Source organism: Lytechinus pictus, chromosome 3 (genome assembly GCF_037042905.1).
Source record: "Lytechinus pictus isolate F3 Inbred chromosome 3, Lp3.0, whole genome shotgun sequence".
NCBI classification, from domain to species: Eukaryota; Metazoa; Echinodermata; class Echinoidea; order Temnopleuroida; family Toxopneustidae; genus Lytechinus; species Lytechinus pictus.
The window spans coordinates 74,558,933-74,586,520 of record NC_087247.1 but is presented as its reverse complement, the minus strand read 5'-3'; the positions used below and the strand labels follow the sequence as shown (position 1 = coordinate 74,586,520).

Genomic DNA, 27,588 nt, shown 5'->3' with positions numbered 1-27,588 from the left:
TTCATTTCCATAATTTATTGAAATAATAGACAATTCTTTTAATTTCCTTTTAAAAAGAAATTTTGAAGCTCTCTTTACAGTACACTTACATGCAAGTGTTACAATTTACAAACATTCACAGACTATTTAAGATAAATTACAAACTGTATGACTTTTAATATATGTTTTTGCTATTAATTTTTAATGCAAATTATATGCACGAGCTGTGTCAATTGAAAAAAAATGTATAAAAATGAAAATATGTTTGACAAAATTATAAATATCTATTTAACTTTCGACAAAATATCATTGCTACATCTTTGTAAAGCGACAATAAATTAAAATTGCTGAAGCAACAGACGAATGGTTGAAAAATAACAAATTCTTTTCTTTAAGTTGGGTATGCATGCATAATATAATAATAAACACTTAAACATATGTAATCATTTTAGTTACTATGATAATCATTGCACATTTAAAATACGTTGATTTACAATCAGAAATCTGGGCAAGGTACATTTTCAATGTTACTTCATATATATATTTTTATTACCTTTTTATTTCTTCTATTCTAAGTGCAGCTTTCTTGAAAGATTGTTGCAATAAACTGAGTGGATACCATTCAGAACAGGCTGATATTGGTTTAATCACAGACCTTTTCATTTTGAAAAATCCTGGCATACATACATGACTCCACATTATTCAAGTCAGGGATTACACAATAGTTAATCCCCCCCCCCAAAAAAAAAAATCCACAGCTTCAATTCATGCCAGCGTTAAAAACAGCATTTTTGGCTACAACTATTCGGGGTGGGGTGGGGGCGGGGTGGGGTGCTTATTATAATGGCCACCCAGTGTAGAATTTCTCTCATTTGTAATAGGATAAATTGGCTTCTATTAAATGCAATTTTAATAAAAAATTTCTAAAGACCATCACATTCTTTGACACCCTCTTTTTATTTCTCAGATTTTTTGTTTTCAAAATTTGTATTTGAAAGTACAAAAAGAAAAGAGAAGTTAATATATAATATGCATAGAATATATTTCCAATACAAAGAGGATAATAAATTATCTAAACAGAATATGCAAGTTAAAGTATTTTGGGCCTTAATGAACTATATTCATGAACATGTTTAAGTCAGTTTACCTTGCTCTATGTAGTTATAGAATAATTCTGAATAGAAATAAAACACTTGTAAGACAAGTGATCTGTAATCTATATCTACACTATTGAAATGGCACAACAAGCATTCTATTTCGTTCTTATTTTCACTCCCAATTTCAAACAAGGCAAATAGACTTTAATAGGTCTGCTTCTTTCAACATCTTGTTGTGCATTGGTTTGGTTTTCATTCTATTTGATAAATAGTGAAGTCTGAATAGGAAATATTAAATGAAAATTTTGATTTAAAGACTTAAACCTGTTAAATTGTCAATACAATTTTAATATCTCTATCCACATGACTGTTAAAAGTTATGAACTGATTGAATTCAACTCTATTAAAATATATTCTGGGATATAACTAATACCAAACATGTATGAACTCAGGTTAGTCTATACTTCCCAAATAATATCTCAAAATTCAAGTGAGCCCTCAAGGGTTAGCATGGGAAGCCAATATGTTTATATGAAAATGAAGAAATACGTAAGGTTACAAAACATAAGCTATACATGGGTTAACTAATGAAGGTTTGTATTTACTCAGGGATACCACTTAAAAATTAATTTAAAAAAAATTCTGGTCTGAAAATCATAAACAAATGACCCCTTTCCTAGATGAAAAAGGTGTTTTCTATGGCCGAAATATGTTGGAAAGTGAGATCGCTACTGCTACTATTTAGTTCTGTGCTTAGTTTGTGTGTATAAGAACCACAATTAAATCATAATGTCTCTTGGTAGACTAATGCTGAAATTCTTGAATCACCGATTATGATGTCTTTATGCCATCATAAACATCTCCACAATACACAAACTAAGAATACAAACAAGGCATCAGAAATTTTTACAATGATCTACTCTTTATTTCTCTTCCCCTTGTTACCTTTGCTGCACAGATGTAATCAATTTTCACATTAGGTTTTGTTATAAAATTAGATAGAAAATATTGTTTTTTTTTTAATTTAACTGCATATCACTATTTTTCTTGCATCATTCATTGAAGCATTTAATTCTTTTATAAAACCTTTGATCAATGCTCGCTGGTAATTTCTGATGACAGTTAGTCTTAACTTGATTGTTATTGTTTTCTAACTGATCACAAACTAACCTTTGACTCGAGCATTAGTCATAATATATTATATTCAATCTTTGGCAAGACATGAAGATAGAGCACTATGACAGCAGATATGGTGCATTTTACAGTGTTCAGAACTATGGGAGAGCTCTTCTTCTATCCTACAAATTGTGCAATGTCAAGGTACTCCATTCTTGGAAGAAATTACCTTGGAATTGTTTTATAGTGAAGATTATTCAAAATCTACCAGTTCACACCAGTTTGACGTCTTCACACTGTAACATGCTAGAAGACTGTACCAGTTTCTCTTCATGGCTTGTTATATAAATAATTAAAGCAATTTGTTCATAAATCTTGCTCACTAGCCTATTACTGTTCCGAAGTATTATTGCATCTAATCTATTATGCAAGCAATGAACTCTGAGCATCAATAGTGTATTGAGCATTACACCTATGACCACTGAAGCTGCTACATGTAAGATACATTTAATGCCCACACGGAGCGACACTGTTTTGATTGATCATCTGTTTTGGTATCTCATTCATCAAATTAGCAGTGGCTCCTGCAACTCTTGAAATACTGACAGCTTGAGAACAACTTGGCACTGGACCTGCTGCTACTTTTAGGATAGCACACCATCCATTCCCGTATTATCTTGGGAAGCACCATCGACTAGCTTCATCTGAACCAATATGATCAGGTGAATATGAGGGGTAGATCATCAGGCATTAGATTCTGCATGGGGAGATGGGGTTATACCGGGTGGACCTCTATTGGTAGGAACCTGCTTCTTTCTTCCCCACATGGAACTAGGAAGAGGTGAACGACTCTTCTTTGGTAGTGGCATGGTGGCATTGATATCGATTGGCTGTGGAAATCATACAATGGAATCAATCTTATTAAAATCAATAAACAAGAGAAGTGAATTCAATGTTCACAAATCACTTCTTGTCTACACATATTTTATAAGTTTTGTGTGACTTTAAACTTCAGCTCATCTAAAATTAGCTCAATATCAGTAACCGCCTGCACACAAGGTCTCACTCTACTATATACGATAGCATTTCTTCATTTAGCACTCTTACATATTTTTTTTTAGTTCATAATAACTTTATCAAGACTGCATTTCAAGTTCAAAACTTGTATACTGATAGACATGTGCTATTAGTTCATTTATAATATGAAATTACAAAATAATTCCTCTTCTAAAAAAGAATGATATTGACTTACCACACCACTGTCTAGAGAGCTAACACTGCTTCTATGGTCTGATTTATCTACAGGTGAAAAAAAAATGAACACAGGAAACGAATTGAGTAATAATACCAATTATTAAATTCAATTAATTCTATTTAAGGATAAAAGACAGAACAAGAAATATGCATGTAAATGTTTGTCTGCTTACATTCCACTAACACTGCAGACAGTCAAGAATATAACATTGTCTTCGTCAATAATTTCCAGGATAAGATATGTTCTCCACTCTTAAGAGTCACCTTATCTACTAGAATCTCAAAATGATTTTCACATGAGGTGTAAATACATACAGTGCTGATGCATTCTTCAATCTCTAAATTCAATGTTATACATGTATTGCAAATGTTAGCCAACAATAATTGCACGGATGCTCTTTAAAAATAGAAGTTTGGCATAGGAAGAAAGTAAAAAATCCTTCAAATATCAGCTGACGTGTTTATTTTTACTATCCTCGTGCTTCTACAAGTTCAACTTAATATCAGTCATCCTCCATACCAACACAACACCTAAGAATAGCATCAATGCATGATCCTCAGAAACAGGAAACAATTAGTAGGCTTTAATGCACCTCCCTAATCCCTAAAGGGCATACCAACACTATCTAATGCTAATTGGCAAGATTTTTCCTTATTTTCAATTTCTGATGATCAGTACTAAAACAAAATACTACTTCTGCACTGACCTATCGTATTTAAATGAATAAAAAGGGCTCATTTTTGAAAATTAGAACTTGTACCCAATTATCAATATTAAAAAAAAAAGAATAAAAAACTATTGCTGAAAGAGCACTCTATTTCTATATTTGATAAAACAAGAATGTTATTTTTGGCAGCAGTCTGTAATTTATAAGTGAAAAACTCCTTTGAATTAACCCAAACCCCTTGTCACATAAAAAAAAATGAATTTGACTTTCTTTTCTGATATTACAATCAATGACTTGTAATTCATAGGAAATGAACCTTATCTGTACATGAGCAAGGTCAAAGGTCATCTTTGATTTAACAAACTATATGAAGTTTATAATTACTTGCTGCTTCTTTGAGATCCATGAGTGAATTTGATAGAGTTGTTCTCTTGAGACTACCATCTTTGAGAGGTGGTGCTAATGAATCCATACTACCACTCAGATTCTGAGTACTTGCTAAACTCTCTGTATCCAAACCTACTCCAGAATCAGATGTACTCGCTTGACTCTTACGAATCATCTTTTGTCTCTCAAGTTCAGCTGTAGACACAAACAGACAAAGAAAAAAGGAATCATGATTTTGTGGCGTCAATAAGCTCATCACAACACTTCCAACAATATCATTAATTAACATACCCATTGCATTTTGAAAGGATTTTCATGCATTTTGACATTTCATACCGTTAGCTAATGAAAGGGTTTCAATACATCTGCATACATGTGTAATGTTACTACTCAAGTGACATCATAATCGGACCAAAATCTGTTCAAAACAGTCTTGAAATTTAGATTTCAACTGATTTCTTTATCCCACTTTTATTCACAACTGCAATCAAAGAATACTTCAAAATTTTCACAAACCAAAGATTCACAAATTCAATGTTATTACAGATTTGTTTCCATTTTGTTAGTACCATAGAACAATAATATTCCCCGAAGGTGAATAGATGTTATTTCACTCATATACCAAATTTTTTTCCCCATCCCATGCATTCACCTTAAAGGTAGAATGTAGGAAGTCAAAGTATGTCACATGGATTTACAAGATCATTCTAATATCCGTTGAAAGGAAATCAAAGTAAGGTGCAGTCAAGCTCCTATCATCAGGTGAGACAAGGCAATGTAGATCAGTTTCAATTTGCAATAATAACCTTGAAATAATGCTGGTTGCTATAACACATGTAGCTACAGGCTTTACAGACAGATTGGAACACTAAAACAGCCTTTTTGCCCTTAATACTATCAAACACAAAGCAAAGGCTCTAGCTTACATCTGAATGCATACACCTCTAGTATTTCAGAAACAATATTTACAGGCAGAAAATGCAAACACACTTTTAAAATAATTATCCAGATTGGGGCTTTACATTACAAGATGACAAGGTATATCATTATTTTACATGTAAATTGACACATTTATCTCAATGTCAATAGATCTTAAGTAAATCAATACTTTTATCTAGTGTTTTATGTGATGCAAATAACTTAATTTTTAACAATAACATAAGGGCAGAAAATGCATTAGAACCTGTACAATATACATGCTTTTGCTACACAAAAGACAGACATAGAGGACTATACAACATAGACAGCTTTTAAATCTACATATTTATCTCACCAAAATAATGCAAATAATTTGTCTGTTAGAACTATGATGATAAACATTATCAAGTTTAAGCTGCTTAATCAATATCAATGCAACAATTGTTAAAAAAAATTGGCATCTGTTGTATGTGCAGGATGATATAAACAGAAGTATAACTTTTAAAAATATGTTTTTGGTCACGGTATCACATAAACAGAAAAATTTGAAAACCTATGCAAGAGGAAAAGGCTTTTCCTTTTATTACATAGAGTAATTTCACAGCAATCCATGCATCATAATTTTCAAGAAAGAAATAACATTTAATATTAAACAAAATTCATGTTTATTCATTTCAATTTCACACATCTTTTTCTCTTACATTTATTTATGGATTTCTAACCTTTCAATTATATTTCCACTCTATTCAATTGAAAGACATTTCATTTTGTGCAGCATTTTATAAATCACAATGATTGCTGTGCTTCTGTTTGCCACAAACAAAATCTTACCTGCCCATAATTTCCTTTTATTATATGGTATGGCAGCTGAATATAAAATGGGTATATACCAGGTTACTCTTTTGATATAAATAACTATCATTTAGGTACAGAAATACTACATAGAGGCAGCATCCCATCCAACAATAATGTACTATTTACTAAAAAATCATTAAGTCCAAAAGATTAAATAATATGAATAAAAAAAAATCTTGTATTTAGTATGCCTGTCATAGCTAGAGTAATTATAATCATGACTTCTGGAATAACATACAAAGCATCTATCATAATCCAATGACTATATTTAATGCTATAAGCACATAGAATGCATGACACATTATGATTAAATTCTGGGACGTTTGGTAATGTCTTCTCTTTTTTTTGGGGGGGGGGTTGTCATATAAAAAAAAAATATTACACCAGATTCATCATCAGAAAGACCTACATGTAGTATACATCTTGCTGAACATTAACATTCTAGTGTCATTTCTAATCTTATCGGCAGGTGTTGGAGAAATCTGAAACATGTAGTTTGTAAGCTTGCACATCCTAGCAATAGACTTGACAATAAATGTAAGCAGATAATGTAACAGTCAATGATAGCAGATTTTATACCAACAGATTTGATGTTGGATGCTCGTGATGACCTACCTTCTATTCTGAGACTTTCCATCTCTTCAATCTCTAGGATACATTCCCTGATATCTCCTACAAACTTGGTCCTATCATCAGGATGACTGGCACAGAATGATGCTAAGGTCTTGTCTTGTCTTGAGACCAGGCGGATACCATATGGATAGTCTGAACAAAGATGAACATGTCATTTTAGACAAACCATTAACTTGTTGACAAATCCCAAAATAAATCCTGTCCAGGTCCTGAAGTGATTGGTTAATGTTCACTTCATCTTTTATTTATGATAAACAATCTTCATGAACATAACCCACCTATAACCCTTTCTTGTTTTGCAATGAAATACACAGGAAACCAATACTCATTTGTACACTATATACAGTAGCATCTAATGTAAACATAATGCATTTGTAGTTGTTTTTTTATAATCCAGGATATGCACTAAGACAATGATTTGATTAATTATATTCATAGTAATAATGCATGATATTACTTACGTTGTGATGAGAACTCTAGTACAGTAGCTCCCTGAAGAAGTACTTTCTTCTTATATCCTAAGATAGCCCCAGTTTTCTTCTTGTATAGCTTGGTGATCTAAGGCAAATTAATACAAAAGAGAGAAAGTTATAAGGTATATTCCAAAGCTATTATTATAGATTTATGATAAGTCGATTTTTATTGGTTAAGAAAAATATAGGGAAAGATGTGGAGGGGTGGGGACTGAAATGATATTATGGGTAATTTGTTAATTATTATTTCATTTTTTTTACATATTCTCTAGTCCATACAATATTTAGAAAAATATCAAATTTTCTCTTTAATTCTTGTATAACTTTAAACTTAATAATTAATCTTTAATAAAAAAAAAAAAAATAAAAAAAAAAGGGGGGGTGGGGAGAAGAAGGATGTATGTGTGATATGATCTTACCAGTATCATATCATTAAGGAGGAAGACTTCTCTGATGTGTTTCTTATCTTTCTTTGTGGGATCATTAACCTCAAGGAGACTACAAGAGCTGACCAGTCTTCTGTGGGGCTCGGCAAGCTGAAAAAGAACAACAGAAAGCAAAGTTTTTATAAAATTATACAACATATCCTCACTTTCCTACCACCATTGGGTATTTGGGCATCTAAATTTATAAATATAGCCTAAGATATAGAGACTTTGAAAAGGTTGCCATAATATGTCTCTCATCAACGTGATGTAGTCATCTAATAATAATCACTGCAACAGGTAAAAAAGAAAAAATATACAAGAAAGGTAATTTTCATTATTTGAGTGAAACCAACAGGATATAGGCCAAGGCAACGGAAATATCAGTGGAAGTCTATACTTCCTCTAAGTTTCAACAATACATTAAAAATCAAGCTTGAAAACAGGGAAATGGTTAACAAAAAGCATGAAAGGTAAACAAAAAATATTTCCCAGTGAAAGAGTATGCATTGAATTCCATGGCAATAGCAGGATATAGAAAATAATTCTTCTTCAACACCAAACTGCTGTAATTGAGGGAAAATATCTTTACTTCTATTTTCCCATGAAAATTTAGTGTATTCAAGATTTTGGTTCTGTTTTCATTTGTAACAGTTATCCAATAAAGAAACATATTTACAATGTTGAATTTTTGCAAAAAGTAGCGAGCGTAAATAACCATTACCAATTTGTGCTTATATAGTACATTCATCCTCAAACTGTGTGTTTCAGATTACACCACTGCACATTTCTAGTGCACTGTGATTTAAAGGATTTTAAGAAAGGTAATGTCAAATTATGATTACGATGAAAATACATTTCTAAGTTAAATGCTTAACTAGCATATATGCTATTAATTCAAATCAATATTTATTGACAAGCAGGTAAATAGAAAAAATAGATCTGCTAGGAATACAATTCACAAGTTGAATATTACTGTTATTCTCATTATAGCCACTTTTCTCAATCTGATTTTTTTATTTTCCAAGTTTTTGCCCCCTTCTTATTCTCCTTTTTTGATGTAGAAAATGAGTACTCTTGTGAAATTTCTTTTCTTATGCTTTCAAAGAGGAAAATGACTCTAAGGTGACTTACAGGGAATGGTTTTTCTCCCATGATGTTAGCTTCTAGTTTACGTACTGCAGTCACATGATCTTCACCTGGTTGAAAAGCTTTCTTCTTAATCCGTTCATAAATCCCTGTTAACAGCTCAGGGTCTAAGTCATGCTCATTATCAATACCTAAAAGTAAAAGAATCAAGATCAAATCATTCACATTTTTTCTGTCCAATCCTACGGGTATTTGGATTAAGACAGTGATGTATTATTCTTTTTAAATACATTCTAAATGTATTATTACTATTAATATCAGTGAATCCAACTATATCTCCATTTTATTTGTTTGACTATATCCTTCCTTATCTGCAAAGGTCCTTCAAAAGTTCAAATAGATACTACAGAAATAAAAAGATAGTTTTTAAAAATGAAATCGTCATTAAATAGTATCAATTGGAATTGGAAGACTATAATATTGAGCCTTGAGGTACCATATATGTCATGGATTCATGTCCCCTCCCTAAATATACTATCCCTGTATCCCCTTTGCTTACCACTGAGATTCTTAATGAAGTCAGACATTCTCATCTTTCTCTCAGGTTTAACATTAGGATTATGAAGATCCGTTGTAAGCATGATGATAGCAAAGGATAAGATAAAGATAGTATCCAAATTATGGAAGCTGTTTGCAAACTCAGCATTGCAGTAACAATACCTCTTGGAGAAAGCCTGCAAAATGAAAAAAAATTCATTAATCTTTATGGTACCTGAAAACAGTAACTTCTTATTCATCAATTGTTTAGATCACCATTTAACTTCGCGTGAACTATTTACTCACTGCTTCATAAAGGTATATAAAGTTGATCACGTCCTGTGTAAAAGATTTAACAAACGACTTTCCAAATTACAACAAAAATCCCGAATTCAATAGGTCTCTGGTGAGCTAAAATAACTTGTTTATCTTGGTTCCTTATCATATGATGTACACACTTCAGTGTCTGTGATAACTTCCTACATAGGCTCCAAGCAATAGACATGTCAAAGATTAAGCCATCACATCCTAACTATTTGACTTTCTTGTGCTAGATCCCTTTTTGATAAGGATAAAGAAGAAAGGTTATACAGCTAACATGTAACACCTTTGAAATATTTATCATCAGCTCAGAGAGAATGCTCATATTCATAACAAAATTAATGTCACATAATCACCTAATGTGGCCTATGTAATAAGGTTATAACTACACTTATTAAGGCTTATAAATATAGGCCCATCACTTTAATAGACCTTTGCCATTTCCCAGTTTCTTGAACTTCTCATAATATATTCACATTTACATGGAGACGAGTGTTAAAAAATTCAGACCCCATTTTAAAAAATAATTTCAAAGGAAACAGTCCCTTTAAAGATGAAATATAGCAAGAGCTTTGTCTTTGCTATAAACTTCAGGGAGTTGCTTTAATATTTTCATAATTTTTGAGATCTTGTTTATATAGCAATTAAAAAAAATGTTTTGCACATTCTGTGATCATATCATGTTAAGAAATCTTAAGTTAAAGATAACATTCAGATAACAATGATACAAAATTCTAGATGCAATACTGCCTTGTTATGAACTCTTCCCAAAATAAATAGAACAAGAATCACTTGCAGTTCTGCATAACAGTGTTATTAATGTTTACATAATGGAATGATAATGTGTCTACTTTTCACTTCCAATGATAAAACAACCAATTTCCTGACTTGAATTCCTGTGTAATATATTCTATTTCTAATGCTTATATCAGATATAACTGGCTTTTAAAGAGTAAAGCATTAAGGGTAACTGGTATTTGTTCAACATACACTCTTGAAACTGGCAATTAATAATAATAAGGATAATTCTTTCATTTATAGAATGTTAAAGACATATTTTAAAGATTGATTTCACTTTGCATAATACACATGCACCACACTACCCAAATATGAAATATGCTGATATGCATACATGTTGTCAATATTAAAACATTAATATAAACATGAATACTAGTATGACCTTATGTGTTTGGCACTGCTATGTTATTCATGAAAATATCCTTACAAGAAAGTCATCTTAACATACACAGTGTATAATACATCAGTTTTCATAGCATGGCACTATCATTGAGAATCTCAAAGAACAAAAAAAAAAAAAAAACCAAACATTTTCCTCCAGTTTAATTGCTTTAATCTGATTTAATCTGAATCCCAATATTTTTTTTGTGTTTTTGGCTTTTATATTTTCTCTTCATTTATAGAGCATTTATCCCCCTTAATGATATTTCTGTAAATGTGTATGAACCTGGAGTGCAATATTTAATCTTACTATTACGTTATTATATTTTGTTAATTCGTAGGTATATAATTTAATGTATTTCCCCTTTTTTTCTGTTAACTTTGTATGTGTCAGTCTTTGGACTGAATTGAATTGATTTAAAATTGTTTGTCTGTTATATATCTAAAGATGATGCAGGGTATCAATTCCTATAGTACATGTATATTGCAGTAAAAGTATCTGCTTTCTGGTTTTGTAATTCTAAGAAATTAGATTAAATTAAATGGAAATGAAACTGTTTCAGAACACAATTTATCTTGAAATGATGATATCTCACAATTCTTTCCATCCTTCCTTCTAAAATCAATTACTATACCATTCAAAATTTGGGAAAAGCAATCCAGTGATTTCCTGGTGGTCACCATGACGTCCATTTTTAGTGTTTTCTGGCTAAAGTTCAATCCTACTGTTCCCCTGAAATTCAGTTTTTTTTATTAATTTTTTTATTAATGATGATTACAGAATAATAGTTACTGCTCATTGATCACCTGAGGTGAGTAAGCAATGTTAATACCAAATTATGCACCAAATATTTTTCTATTTCTATTTCATTCAGAAAACCTAAATATTGGATTCTCTTGTGAGTTCAGGGATAACTGATTGATGTATCTTGTCATAAACATGTATAATGAAATAAACGGGTAAAACAATTCTTACAAGCGATTCAATCAATTGGTTTTATTGAATATTCAACCAAACAAAAGTTATGGAGTATATTAAAATAGAGAAGAATGCATACTTCCAGAATTGGATTATTAAAGGATTACTAGTTTTGTAATGTTTAGCTTCATTTTCAACTGATAATGCAGCGATTTTGTATCTAAATCCTCCACCTACTACTAACTGAAATGAAAAAAAAATAAAAAGCTTTACAAACAATTCAGCATGGCAAGTTGGATAGTTTAATGCCTCTTTGATCTTGGTTATAAATCAGACATCATGGTGAACATCAGGTCTCACTGACATAGATAGTTCAACTGACTGTACTTAAATAACACTTTCACCCAACTCTGAACTTCATCTAAGTTACCCCCTTTCTATCTATTCCTTCAAATGAAAAGAGATGATAGCTGTTGAATAGAGCAATATATCTAGGGCATAGATGACACCCAGGATTAAACCTCTACCCCATGATCCACTGTCGGGTCACACCCCAGATCTACCTGATCTAATCCATAATGTGTGAGAGGATTGAGACCAGGGGTGTATTATAAGAGGAATTACAGAAAGCTTTCTTCTTTACTCAACTCAGGTGTGGTGCATTTAAGAGATTTAGGAAATTATCAATAATTTATTAATACCCAAACAGAGCACAATCATTAGCCTGGCTCTCAGATACTAAGGGAATAATTTCTTATACCCCTTTCATAAACCCAATAAAACACAATTATGCGGCTAATAGCAGCATAATTTGGTCGTAAAATCAGAGGAGGACAAGAGTTATCCGCATTATTCTGATGCTGCTATTATCCGCATAATAGCGGCATCGGGACAAGATTTTGAGTTTATGAACGTATTTCCAAATAATGCGGATAATTGCCATGGTGCGGTCACAAGGTCACCCTTTTCCAACACAACCGCATTGGAGGGGGCGTGTCAAGTTGTCATGACGATTATCCGCCTTTTTCAGGACGGGCGCTCGTAAAAATAATTTATGGAGTTTGTGAACGCAATTTTTATTGAATTATCCGCATTACTCTTAGGCGGCTAATTGGAGGATATGTTTTATTGGGTTTATGAAAGGGGTATAAATAAATATAAATGCCTCAGTGGAAGAGGGGAAGAGTGAATAGCTCCCGGGGGGGGGGGGGGGCCACTTCCATTGACGAGTGGATACCATGCGCGACCACGGGGTCTTGAAAAGCACCCTAAACACGTATATTCCATATTCTGAAAATGCACCCCTTAACAAGTATTGGCGTGTGAAACCCTACCCTTAACAAGTATCGGAAACAAATACTATTGGCAAGTATTCCCAGAACTGAGCCCCTAAACAAGTACATCGATGTATTTTCCATATTCTGAAAATGCACCCCTTAACAAGTATTGGAAACAAAACGATACTCTTAGCAAGTATTCCCTGAAATGAACCCCTGAACAAGTACAGAGATATTTTATTGTTATGTCACGCGTCCGTCGGTCGTCGGTTTTACCTTTAGACACCATTATTTTGGTTTATTACGGCCCGGCCACCTTCCACACCTCACGCAAATCGGACTCTAAACACGTAGTGTTGGGGCAAAAAGGACATCCTTTATAAAACATTTTGATTTTGTTTTATCATCCCCGCATATTTGACCCTAAACACGTATATTTTTCCGAGCGAAATAGATACCCTTTTTTCAATATTTTTGTGTTTTTGACACCCTTATCACGTTACGTACGTAACGTGCCCTATCTTGAAAAAGACATCCTTTTTACGTGTTTTTTTGGTCGTGCATGGTATCCACTCGTCAATGTAAGTGGCCCCCCCCCGGGGAATAGCTATAATTCACAATAAAATGGATCCATACAATATAATTAAAACTTGTAGCATTTTTTGTCGTGATGTAGCATTTCACATTTCAATAATAAAGAGTGAAAAGAGACATCAATCAATTAGATGTCTGATTTCTGAAGTATATCTCAATGAGAATTGTCGTCTTCAATGAACCTTCTTTATTAAAAACAGAATGTTGAGTGGGAAAGCTCTTTTGAATCAGGTCTACCCTTGTTATCGTGGCAAATTTTGATCTGAAGATATTACATATCCATGACTACAATATCATCCACTAGGTAATACCAATGATATAATCTGAATCCATTGTTATTTTTAAAAAATCCTTAATCTGGTTCAAATCTTCAGATGGAACAGATCTCTTGCTCATTTTTAAATTTTGATTTCCACTCTTTTCTCATTTGTGTGCATAGCGTTTTATCATTCTCTCAAAATAATTAATTCATTTCCATTGTACTTCACACTATTATCACTAAATTGACTTTTACTTGTGATAAAATGTAAGTTTCATGTATTCATTTCATTATATTTCATGGCTTGAAATGGCCTCTATCTCTTTCTCACCTCCATTAATCTTTCAATCTTCTGTGCCTCTCCAGGAAGCAAGAAAGACATCTGGAATTTCCTCAGCGCCTCATCGATGGTCAAACCCTTGAATTCCATAGCTTCAACAAAACATCTGAAAGAGATAAAACATGACATCAAAGGCTATGAGAGGGACTGTATAGGTCGACAAGAGTAGTCTCATTATTGAATGAAAAAGGGGGGAATATGCAAAGAAAAAAGGGTATGCAATTAAAAAAGTAAACGAAAAAGAAAGAACAGTTTAGTGGAAAAAAAAACAAGATGAATCAAGATAGCTTTTAGAAAAATTTCTTGCATTACAAAAACTAAATTTACATACTCTTTGAAAAAATTGTACGTCTTTTTTTTCATTTCGTTACAATTACTAGTAATGAAAAACTGCTTGTGAGAGCACTTTTGTTTTGAAGGGGGAATGTGTGTTTGGCACATGAATATCTTTAATATAGAATATAGCATCTTCCACTTATTTTAGTTTTTTTTATCGGCCACTTTCAAATCGATACTCTCCATTCCTAAACTCCACTTTGTATGAGGTCAAGCAGTGTATTAACTGACTGTCAACTGAACATTTGCAGCAATCATTTGAATACAGACGTCAAAGCAGGTAGAAATCAATACTATACTTTATAGACCATACATTAAAAGTGTTAGTAAACCTGAGAAATATCACAACAGATGTTTTTGATGGACAGCCTTTTAGAAATAATCCTTGTATGTGGAATATAAGGAAAAAGGTCTTCAGTTATACATTTTAAAAAAACTTGGTGAATTGGGTCATTTGGTATTGAAAGGCATATGGGCGATTCCACACTAGAACTTCAAAAATATCATAAATTTCAACATGCTTTCAATAAGTCATAAGTAGTGTAATATTTTACTATGATACCTAAATTTTATGAAAATTATGAGTTTTAACCAAAAGTGAAATCAGATATAGTTTTTTTTGGGAAGAATAATGGAATTTTCAATTTTTAATAATTTTGCTAATTAAATAGTCGAGTACAAACACTGCCTGAAACAATTATTTGCAAAGCACGAGAAGATTGAAAATATTGCACGTCAATGGAATAATGTATCATTGATGGTTCCAAATGATATCTACAACATTTTCATGATCCATAATAGGGGCAGCCCTGATTTTTCCGAACCTATTTTGGCAATGTCCCGTACGACACATAAAGATGCAAAAGTTTGTCCTACAATTTTATTTTTGATGATGCAATTTCACAATATCAGTTTCTCTTTCTTTGACCCATGGGTGATCGATTTATTCCATAAGGATCTAATCACAGCCCTTCATTTTTCGATAATTGTCCTATTAAAAGTTGTCCCATACGACACACAATATATAATGCATTTAATTGCAGGATTTTGATTCAGAAACTGTAAATAGTAGGCCTATTTTAATTCAAGTAATTGATTTGACATAAAGTGAACTGAAAAAAATACTTTTTTATCTCCATAGAACATGAAATAGGTGATTCTAACCATTTTAATTGATGTCATGTAGGTGTATTCTTTTGTGAATCCCTTCAGCTAAACTGGTGATTTTCACTGGTCAGAGCAGAATAATTTCTTTGTCACTGAGCATGAAAAGGAAACCTTTATAATTGATTCACCCTAGCCTGGAAGATGACTTCCTCTTGTATGGAATTATTATAAGATGTGAAAAAAATTACCTATCAATCAAATATTTGGACTTCCCTTGATGATCACTAATTTTTTTATATACAGTATTGAAACTCCTTACTTTTTTCAAGTTGTAAAAAAATCTGGAAAATAAAACAAACCATACGGTTTCATGAAATGCAGAAAGGTTTGAAAAAGTAGAACCGTATTTCTTTAGAAAAAAATATTTTGTGGAATTATAAGTGACAGTTGTGACATATATCATGTATATATACATTTTATATGAAAAAATTATAACATTTTAGCTCCATAATTTACACAAACAGTTTCATTCATTCATTGTTTAAATAGTGAATTGGAAATCATCAATTAATTCACTAAAATATAACTTCACACAAAAACCTCAAGTTCTTCAGCTTGGAAAAAATGCTGCGAACCCTTGTACATTTCTCATCATGAAAAAAAAATGATAACATATTGCTCCTGATTGTATATATTGAGGTTACTTAATTATATTGTCCTGAATGACTACTTATTAAAAGACTTTTCATTAAAAAGGAAGAATTTAGGGGCAATGCTCCCCTTCTAATTGATAAAAGTTCATTGTTTTAGGCTGCCCAGTACAACACGCAAGTGTCTGTACAACACACAAGTGTCCCGTACGACACACAAGTGTCCCGTACGACACACAAGTGTCCCGTACGACACACAAGTGTCCCGTACGACACATTATTTTGTTTATGATATATTGACAGAAATATTCAGCCAAACTTAATGAATGTCTTTAGTTTGATAGGACTATCATTATCATCAGCCAAATAGAGTGATTGAAGAAGTCAAAGAGACATAAAGAAAGTTTGGCTTCAATTTAGAGGTGTCCCGTACGACACATTTTGAGTGTCCCGTACGCAACAATGTTCTCGAAAATTGTAATTTGCTTTATTTATTCATGAATGTTTATTTTGCTTTCTTTCATAGATGTGTTTGTTCTTGGGTAATTGAATATCAATTTGAGTTCAGTTTCTATGAAAATTATCCGTCCAACTCACAGACTTTAGAGTACAAACTTGAGGTTTCGAAAAAGCCACTTTTTCTGCATCCGTACGACACATTACAATTTTAAATCTGTATTATACAGGATGTGAATTCAAGTCATGTTAAGTCTTGGTTTTTCTAACACTCTGGTAGTACTTGATGATCACCTTTAGTTACTGGAATATTTTTTGTTTTTCTTGTCAAAAAACTGTCAAATGTTCTCTAAATGTCCCGTACGACACGTATGGAATCACCCATTTGGTGAATTGATCTGTTTTCAAATAATGATGGGGAAATTTTGAGGGCAAATTGAAACAAAACCCAAGTCAGAAACTAAGAAGTGTTTTTATTTTCAGTTTATGATTGCCCTAAGATATGATTCTTTATGATGGCATGCTAATAATTTGTATTAATTTGATGCATTTCACAATGCCCTTTAATATAAAGAGGAAATAGAATCTCACAATACAGGGCAGGATACAGATTAATTAATGGCAAGTAATTAAGTTTGATTAATCTAGATATTTAACAGGATGTTGATAGTCAGCTTCTAACAAAAAAAAGGCAATTTATTTCTCTGATAACAATCAATTCCTCTAACAGTTGTTGTAATTTATATATCCTCAATAACGGTACTTGACCCAGTAAACTTTTCTTACATCGTTTTTGTTGCATTACTGCCATGATTATCCCATTCATGTTATACTGATCAGTCATGAAGATCCCATGCTATCTCTTGTTATAGAAATATATTTTTATGCGATTGACAATGAGTTGGCACGGAAAGAGATAATTATGCAACAACTGGAAAATTCAACTGGCCTAGTAAATTGGGTAAATTGAAAAGACTTATTTAAAGACTCATGTATTTATTGAAAGATATGATAACGTTACTTAATATGATGCAGAAAGTTTGATATAGGCCAACTAAGTTTTGGCATGTTGAGACAAGAAACAAAAGATGAAATCTAATCATGCCATTTCACTGATAATTTTATACTTTATGCATTGTAAAAGAAAAAAAGATATTTGGAGGTGGAAAGATGGGAAAATCATCTGCAAAATGTAAATTTAATAGAGAAAGCACCTAGTATTGGAATGAGTCATCAACTTTCAATGTGATATTTTTGAAAGGAAGTACCACCACTTCCTTTGAAGAGTAACATATCAATATCATACATTTTCTATGATTTAGGAGGTATTAACCAACCCAAGTTCGGCTAAGAAAAAGGAAATACACCCATTGAAGAAATCAATAACTTTAAGCTTTTCTCATAACTAGCTTAGTACACAACTGAGTGAGCCTTGGAACCTGTAAAATAGTCCGGGGGCTGGGAGAGTTTATTCAGCTGATCGGGTACAAAAGGTTTGATGGTCCCAAGATGTTGGCATGATATCAGTGGTCAAGAAAATGTGTTGCTGCTGGGTCAAATCCTGTACGGAAGGCCCACAGGGCCCCATTTTTGTCGGCCATCTTGAATTTTTCATGAAAATCAATTATTTTCATATTTTTGCACAAACAATGGAAAAATATTAAATAAATACGCATTTCACATTGATTTAGACAGTAGAAATCGATTGCAAGTGTTTTCAGAACAGTCCGGTTAATATTTTTTGAAAAATATAAGAATTTATGCCAAAATTTTCATGTTTTTATGCAAAAATTTGCATGTGCATTGATATCTTTCTGTTTTGTCATTAATATCAGCAATCATTGCAAAATATCAGCATTCAACACGAAAGAGAATATATTAACGAGAACATTGATATGCTTCATGACAGTATTAATGTCTCAACTTGCTTAGATATAGGTGAAATACCTCCATATGCATTCCCCTATATTGCGATAAAATGACACCAAAAAGCAACCTCCGTCATAGTCACACTAGTAATACCGATTTCAATGCGCTCGCTAGCTTGCCTTTCAAAAGAGTGCAATTTAGACTCCATCGGTCTTGCCTCGCCTTTGTTGGTGTGACTAGCATGCATTAATGCATGTAATGAGCGTCGCGATAGAAAAGTGTATATTACATTATGGCTATGAGGGCAAAAGGCGTTTTTTACACATTTAAGCAACTTTTATGTTAATGAAACGTCTTGGAAAAGTTAGAGGAGGGATTGCTCTGCATGTTGCAAGCAATTACATTTGGACACCTCAAAACATAGTCCCGCAAGAGCCTGTCGAAGGTACCCCACCCTTATCCGAAGCTTGACTACTAAAATATCTTGCCTTTTGGAGCCCTCAGTGTGGCAAAATGATGCTTTAGTTAGGTAAAAAACAACTTTTATTTTCTTGAAATCACTTGGAGACGAAAGAGTAGGCTTTTCTCTATCAGCTACATTTACAGAAGTGAGGACACAACAAAGCCTACCCTCTCAGGGGGCTGCCCCAAGTCACCCATCCCCTTTTTCGTATTTTGCCCATTTCTTGGAAAATTCGTCATTTTGGAGCAACATTGATGAGAAAAGTGTTTCTACTATGTAATGAAACCACTTTTATTGTTTTAAACCACTTGAAGACAAAAGAGTAGACATTCTTCTGTCTGTTACATATAAAGAATGACTGAAAAATGGAAGTCACCCCCGTCAGTGGGATGCCGAAAACACTATCCCCTTTTTTTCCGTATTTTGCAAATTTATGGAAAAATCTGCAAATTTGGAGAGCCCACTGAGGCTTAAGGGTGTTTCTGCTAAAAAGCAATCCATTTTCTTGTCTTAAAACCACATGGAGACAAAAGAGTTGCCTTTCTTCTATCGGTTACATAATAAGAGCTGATACAGCAAAGCCTACCCCCGTCAGGGGCTCCTGAAATTACCCACCCCTTTTCTGTATTTTACCTTTTTATTAGAAAATCTGTGAATTTGGAGCCCAAATTGGGGCAAAAAGATGTTTCTCCTATATAGCAAAACACTATCCTTGTCTTAAAACCACTTGGATGCAAAAAAGTAGTATTTTCCTATCTGCTACATTATAACGAAGTACCGCCACATCGAAGCTACCCCCTCAGGGGGCAGCTGAAATCATCCAACCCCTATTTCGCATTTTTCTAGGAAAATTCGCCATTTTAGAGCCCCAATTGAGACCAACGACGTTTCAGCTTTGCAGAAAGTCATTTATATTGTTTTGTAACTCGGAGACAAAAAGATAAGACTTTCTCCATCAGCTTCATTTGAAGACGCGCTCTCACACTGAAGCCTACACCCGCGCCAGGGGTTCCCGAAATCACTCACCCCTTTTCCGTATTTTACCTTTTTATTAGAAAATCTGCGAATTTGGAGCCCACTTTGAGGCACAAAGTTGTTTCTCCTAAACAGCAAAACACTTTCATTGTCTTAAAACCACTTGGATGCAAAAAGTAGTATTTTCTCTATCTGCTACATTATAACGAAGTGCTGCCACATCGAAGCCTACCCCCCAGGGGGCAGCTGAAGACATCCAACCACTATTTCGTATATTTCTAGGAAAATTCGCAATTTTTGAGCCCCAATTGAGACCAACGGCGTTTCCGCTTTGCAGAATGTAACTTTTATTGCTTTGTAACTCGTGGGAGAAATAAGGTAGGATTTTCTCCATCAGCTTCATTTGAAGACGTGCTTGCACAAAGAAGCCTACCCCCAACAGAGGCTGCCGAATCCCCCCCCCCCCTTTGCCTATTTTCCCACTTTATTGAATAATTCACAGTTTTTGACCCCTTGTTAAGGTAAATTAGCATCCCTGCTATATAATGAAGCCAAATCATCTTTTGAAGCAACTTAAAGATGAAAGAATAGGCTTTCTTCTACATGCAAAAAACGTGCTGGCGCATCGAAGCTACTCAATTGCTGAAGTCACCCCCACCTTTTTGCCTATTTTCCCTCTTTATTGGAAAATTCGCAGTGTTTAGCCCCATTGATGCAAAAAGGTATTTCTGCTATTATGTAAAACCATTTTTATTTTTTTCAATTCCCCTGGGCTTGGGGATGAAAGAGTAGGCTTTTTAAATAAAGAAGTGCTGCATGGCACATCGACGCCTACCCTCTTCAGGGGCTGCCGAATACTAAGTCACCCGATCCTGTTTGTCCATTTAGTCTAATTATTAGAAAATTCGCTATTTTGGAGTCGCCATTGAGGCAAAGGGCGTTTCTGATACAAAAGTAAAGTCACTTTATTTTTTCAAACCACCTGGAAATTAAAAAGAATTTTGTTTAATATCAGCTTCATATAAAAAGATGTTGGCACATCGATGCCTACCCTCTTCAGTTTCTCCAAATTGGCAGATTTTTCCCATAAATTGGCAGAATACGGGAAGGGGGCGGTTGACTTCAGGAGCCCCCTGAGGGGGTAGGCTTCTATGTGCCAGCACTTCGTTATATGTAGCAGATAGAAAAATATCAATTTTTCCTATCCAAGTGGTTTTAAGACAATGAAAGTTGTTTGCAAGATAGGAGGAACATCTTTTTGCCCCAATGTGGGTTCAAATTCTCAGATTTTCTAATAAAAAGGTAAAATGTGGAAAAGGGATGGGTGATTTCTGGAGCCCTTGACGGGGGTAGGCTTTGCTATACCAGCACTTCGTTATATGTAACTGATGCTATAATAAATGCTATTCTTTTGTCTCCAAGTGGTTTGATATACATAGGAGAAACATCTTTTTGCCTCAATATGGGCTCCAAATTTGAAGATTTTCTAATAAAAAAGGTAAAATACAGAAAAGGGGTGGGTAATTTCAGGAGCCCCTGATGGGGGTAGGCTTTGCTGTCCCAGCACCTATTATAATGTAACTGATAGAAGAAAAGCAAATCTTTTGTCTCCATGTGGTTTTAAGACAAGAAAATGGATTGCTTTTTAGCAGAAACACCCTTTAGCCTCAGTGGGGGCTCCAAATTTGCAGATTTTTCCATAAATTTGCAAAATACAGAAAAAGGGGATAGTGTTTTCGGCATCCCACTGACGGGGGTGGCTTCCATTTTTCAGTCATTCTTTATATGTAACAGATAGAAGAATGTCTACTCTTTTGTCTTCAAGTGGTTTAAAACAATAAAAGTGGTTTCATTACACTTTTTTCATCAATTTGGCTCCAAAATGACGAATTTTCCAAGAAATGGGCAAAATACGAAAAAGGGGATGGATGACTTGGGGCAGCCCCCTGAGAGGGTATGCTTTGTTGTGCCCTCACTTCTTTAAATGTAGCTGATAGAGAAAAGCCTACTCTTTCGTCTCCAAGTGATTTCAAGAAAATAAAAGTTGTTTTTTACCTAACTGAAGCATCATTTTGCAACATTGAGGGCTCCAAAAGGCAAGATATTTTAGTAGTCAAGCTTCGGATAAGGGTGGCGTACCTTCGACAGGCTCTTGCGGGACTATGTTTTGAGGTGTCCGAATGTAATTGCTTGCAACATGCAGAGCAATCCCTCCTCTAACTTTTCCAAGACGTTTCATTAACATAAAAGTTGCTTAAATGTGTAAAAAAACGCCTTTTGCCCTCATAGCCATAATGTAATATACACTTTTCTATCGCGACGCTCATTACATGCATTAATGCGTGCTAGTCACACCAACAAAGGCGAGGCAAGACCGATGGAGTCTAAATTGCACTCTTTTGAAAGGCAAGCTAGCGAGCGCATTGAAATCGGTATCACTAGTGTGACAATGACGGTGGTTGCTTTTTGGTGTCATTTTATCGCAATATCGGGGAATGCATGTGGAGGTATTTTCCCTATATCTAAGCAAGTTAAGACATTAATACTGTCATGAAGCATATCAATGTTCTCATTAATATATTCTCTTTCGTGTTGAATGCTGATATTTTGCAATGATTGCTGATATTAATGACAAAACAGAAAGATATCAATGCACATGCAAATTTTTGCCTAAAAACATGAAAATTTTGGCATCAATTCTTATATTTTTCAAAAAATATTAACCGGACTGTTCTGAAAACACTTGCAATCGATTTCTACTGTCTAAATCAATGTGAAATGCGTATTTATTTAATATTTTTCCATTGTTTGTGCAAAAATATGAAAATAATTGATTTTCATGAAAAATTCAAGATGGCCGACAAAAATGGGGCCCTATGGGCCTTCCGTACAGGATTTGACCCGGCAGCAACACATTTTCTTGACCACTGATATCATGCCAACATCTTGGGACCATCAAACCTTTTGTGCCCGATCAGCTGAATAAACTCTCCCAGCCCCCGGACTAAAACCATCCACATATCATTTTTCTGACCCTATTCTGAATTTATTTTTTATTACTTTGCTTATATAGCAGCAAACATGCAAACTGATTATTGATAATTCAAGTTAGTTTCTTAGACACTGAACTATCAGATAATAAAACAAAAACATCTGAATTTCCTTCCTTCTTTATCTTCTAACACCAAAGTTAGAGACTTTTTTTTATAAGAGAAGTAGATTTGATATTTAAAAGCAGAAAGAAAAAATAAAAGCTATAAGAATTCTTTGTGGAATACATTTCTATGGGAATCAGGACATGGCTGTGAAAGAAACCACAATATCCCATCATGCTCTGTGAAATTGAGATCAGTGAAGGATTTGTGAATGCTTGTTAAGTATAAAAAGTGAATCCATGTGGTTTGTATGATCCCAGGCTGTATATATGCATGGTCCTTATATCCTCCAACGAATGGGCTCAGTGCCATAGGAATGGATGCCAATCAACATGATATATTACTTCTGATACCCCTTTCATAAACCCAATAAAACACAATTATGCGGCTAATAGCAGCATAATTTGGTCGTAAAATCAGAGGAGGACAAGAGTTATCCGCATTATTCTGATGCTGCTATTATCCGCATAATAGCGGCATCGGGACAAGATTTTGAGTTTATGAACGTATTTCCAAATAATGCGGATAATTGCCATGGTGCGGTCACAAGGTCACCCTTTTCCAACACAACCGCATTGGAGGGGGCGTGTCCAGTTGTCATGACGATTATCCGCCTTTTTCAGGACGGGCGCTCGTAAAAATATTTTATGGAGTTTGTGAACGCAATTTTTATTGAATTATCCGCATTACTCTTAGGCGGCTAATTGGAGGATATGTTTTATTGGGTTTATGAAAGGGGTATGAAACAAACATTGCATTACCACTGGTATCAGTCACAAAGAAACTTGAAATCAATATTTATGATTCATCAGAGAAAATGGAAGAAGGAAATGTAGAGAAACTTGAAAATGAGCAGACATTTTAGTGGTGTAGATCCACTCTATGGACAATACTTGAGATCCTAGAAACAAATATACAAAAGTAGTAGCTCACTTCTAACATGCAAGATATATTGCCACCTTATGGCCCAAATTCACAAGAGGTTTAAAGCTAAATGATAGTAGTTGCAGTAAAACACTAATTTCGTGAGAAAGTCTGTAAAACCAAGGTTAAGCATGACTATATCATCGTGGATCTAGATCTGGTACAGTTACATAAACTGAACTTTGTGAAATCATAAAATCTAAGCTGAAATACGATCACACTGAAGATTGCCAACACAGATAGGCACACGTGGGACAGTGTATTATTATTGCTGGAATAAAGACCCGACAGGAAGTGACCGAATCCACGCTTATTTTGCTTATTTCTACGCAATTACACAATTTCTTCCAGAATCCTTTGGCACATATTTTTTATTCATACAAACAGACACTTGGTGGTCATTATATTAGATTCTGTAAAAAGTCATTTTGAGATCGTTACCAGAACTGGAATTTATCTTTAACTAGGTAGGGGTACAAAGCAATGGACTATGCAGATTTTATGTTCATAATGGCAAGAATTCAGTGCATAAACCTGGACAGACCTAATAGAAGAGCACACTTTTGGCAGAAGGTGCTAAATTCATACTTGAATGATGTATGATTATGATACGAGAAATTTACAGTTCATGACTTATGTACCCTTCCTAGTTAAACCTCTTTGGCTATGGGGTTCATGTGTATTGTGTGGTTTCAATGTCATTGGCATCTTTGAGGATTAATGAAAACTATCTAAATGACCCCATCCCATAGACTAAAACAGCGAGACATATCTCAGTCACATCTGCTCTTTGGCAGCCATACGGCGAGTTGAAAACAGTCATTTTAACATTTTTTGTACCAGCTACATTTAGGGGGTTTGAATAAAAATGAATAAAACCGCTGTTTTCGACTCGCCATACAGCCGCCTTCGAGCAAATGTGACTGTAGCATTACTCCAACTGATTATGACATCATCCATTGACTAAAACAGAGACTTACTCTAACACCATCTGATTGAATTCTTTTTGAAGGTTTCCAAGGTATTCACCAATCTTCTGTTTACTAAATCCAGTCCTCTTCAGAAGAAACTTAGCAACCTCGTGAGGAGAGTTTTCTATAAACCTGTTCTCAATTAAGAACTTGATTCCTTTCTCAGGTTTCCTGTCAAATAAAGAAAAAAAAACTCAATTAATACAATGGCAAACAGCTTCAAAAATTGCAGGTGTACATCTTTTTTTCCTTTTATAAATATATGATGGTGGTCCCCAAGTCTGAGCATCTAGCGATTTGAGTTAAGATTGAACATGAATTTCTTTTTATTTCACAAAATCTTTCAGTTGAAAATGTTCCTTATATCATGTAAGTGTGCCAAATATCTCAATAAAAATTTAAAATATATGATTTTCTTGGAAAAAACCTTGGGCAGTCATTTTCAGATTGAACAAAAATATGGTGCCACATGTCTGTGCACCCATTCACTTTGCAGTTTGCACGCGATCCTGGAATTTTGATGAGAAAGGCTGCATTTTGAGGCCGTCACATGAAATGCCCAAAATTCATTATTTTTCCACCATTTTGAGTCAGATTATTTTCATGAATATCTGTTCATGTATTGCATGTGTAAAGTTCGCGCTCGTTGTGTATCTTCTTTTACTAGAATCGCACAGATACGCGTGTGCGCAGACAAGGGGGACTGCGCAGACTTGGGGGAACTAACTGCCATAACACCAGGGACCAAGTTACATTCGACTGCATTATATTATGAGATTGTGAAACACTGGTTATCTTTGAATAAAAATTATATAATACATTTAGTTTTGGGGCAAATTGAGAAAGATTACATTTGTAAAAGCCTGATAATTACATCACTAGCATATACAATAAAAACAGTTTGATTTAGGGAATATAAATTTGTCTCAACATTGTTTGTTGCTCAATGATATCAGGACTTTGGACATTGATGGTAGATATTGGTTAATACAAAGATAATACATTCATTTTTTTAAATAAATGCAAATATGTCTCTAGGAACTGAAAAAAAATGGCAAGAGGAAAGAGATGTAAAGTATAAGAGAACCAATTGCCTGGCATGCTTCCTTCTGTGATTTGGATCATGAAATCATTTTACTAATCTGTGTTGTTTATTGCATCTGTGCAGTACATTTATATTTACTCAAGTAATCAACAAAAACAATGAAATGCAAAGCATACTTTAATATATATCAATCATAATTATCATACAGCAGATATTTTGGAAACTGTTTAGAAATTATAATCATTAACTAAAGATTGTTTGGGTTTTTGGTTTGGTTACTAGCAAGTAGGAGACATGAAATATCCCATTCTGCTAATTAATAAAAAATGGCTGTAGTTGCACACATGTCATGCATTACAACCTTTTAATATCCTTGTACATGTTATTGTGAAGTTCCATTGCCAATTGTTCAATTAAACAGAAATTTACTTACTTTGTATAGAGCTTTTGCGAGAAAGTCTTATCATTATGGACATAAACTTTGTACCAATTAATCTCTGTAACACTAATATTTAAGTCTCAGGAAGAGATATTTCAGAGAGGAATTAAATAACACAAGCTGTATCAATATCAGTTTCCCTATATCATCCTTCCTTTAGTATTCACTAAAGAAATGTAGGGAATCTACACAAGGCTCTACAATATATACAATAACCCTTATTCAAACAAGTGCCCTTGTCAATTAATTATTGAAGGACACAAATATCAAAGAAATGCCCATCTGGAATGTTTGATTAATTAAAGACAAGCATATTGAGCATTCCAACTCAATCAGATAATACTATCATGACTTGAAGTATTCAAACTGGACCCCACCCTGTAATGTAGACATCCATCGATTGGCCATATCTGAACTTCCATCTAGTAAGGCCAAGAAACAAAGACATTATGATGTCAATACATTTCTCATCTGCTTAATAATGACTGTTTAACTATAACTGCACCACTTATATTATATGTAAAAGAATTTTAAAAATACAGGGAATTAATTGTGTAGTCTGAATTATTAGGCTAAAGTTAATGGTAAGACCATTAAAGCCATACCCTGATTGTTGAGTGTTAAGGAAGATCACAGCATGGCATGGGTAGGGGGTACCCACAATGACGTCAAAACTATTTCCTGCTCTATGATCTGATTTCATTTGAACGTTTTACAGCATGACTTTCTTTTAAAAGGCTAAGGAAAAAACATCTGGACACTATTGCCTTCCTGTTTGCAAAATATGAATAGGGAATCCCTGAAACCTGAAATAATTCTTTGAATTCAAATCATTCCTAACAAAGACTTCCTTGGATGATACCTGGTAACATAGCTTT

At 33.8% G+C, this 27,588-nt stretch overlaps 1 protein-coding gene across 3 annotated transcripts in view; it reads right to left on the bottom strand.

Moving 5' to 3' along the window:
• The window catches only part of LOC129256704 (IQ motif and SEC7 domain-containing protein 1-like), a 39,295-nt gene continuing 11,707 nt past the window's right edge, over positions 1 to 27,588 (bottom strand). For all 3 annotated transcript variants that reach the window (XM_064097716.1, XM_064097717.1, XM_054894869.2), the window contains 10 exons: positions 25,236 to 25,397; positions 14,312 to 14,426; positions 9,454 to 9,628; positions 8,940 to 9,085; positions 7,800 to 7,916; positions 7,369 to 7,465; positions 6,890 to 7,039; positions 4,499 to 4,696; positions 3,445 to 3,491; positions 1 to 3,082 (listed from right to left, as the gene is read on the bottom strand). In XM_064097716.1, the coding sequence (XP_063953786.1) occupies positions 2,936 to 3,082; positions 3,445 to 3,491; positions 4,499 to 4,696; positions 6,890 to 7,039; positions 7,369 to 7,465; positions 7,800 to 7,916; positions 8,940 to 9,085; positions 9,454 to 9,628; positions 14,312 to 14,426; positions 25,236 to 25,397 (1,354 nt within the window). In that variant the 3' untranslated portion in view covers positions 1 to 2,935. The remainder of the gene's footprint in view (positions 3,083 to 3,444; positions 3,492 to 4,498; positions 4,697 to 6,889; positions 7,040 to 7,368; positions 7,466 to 7,799; positions 7,917 to 8,939; positions 9,086 to 9,453; positions 9,629 to 14,311; positions 14,427 to 25,235; positions 25,398 to 27,588) is intronic.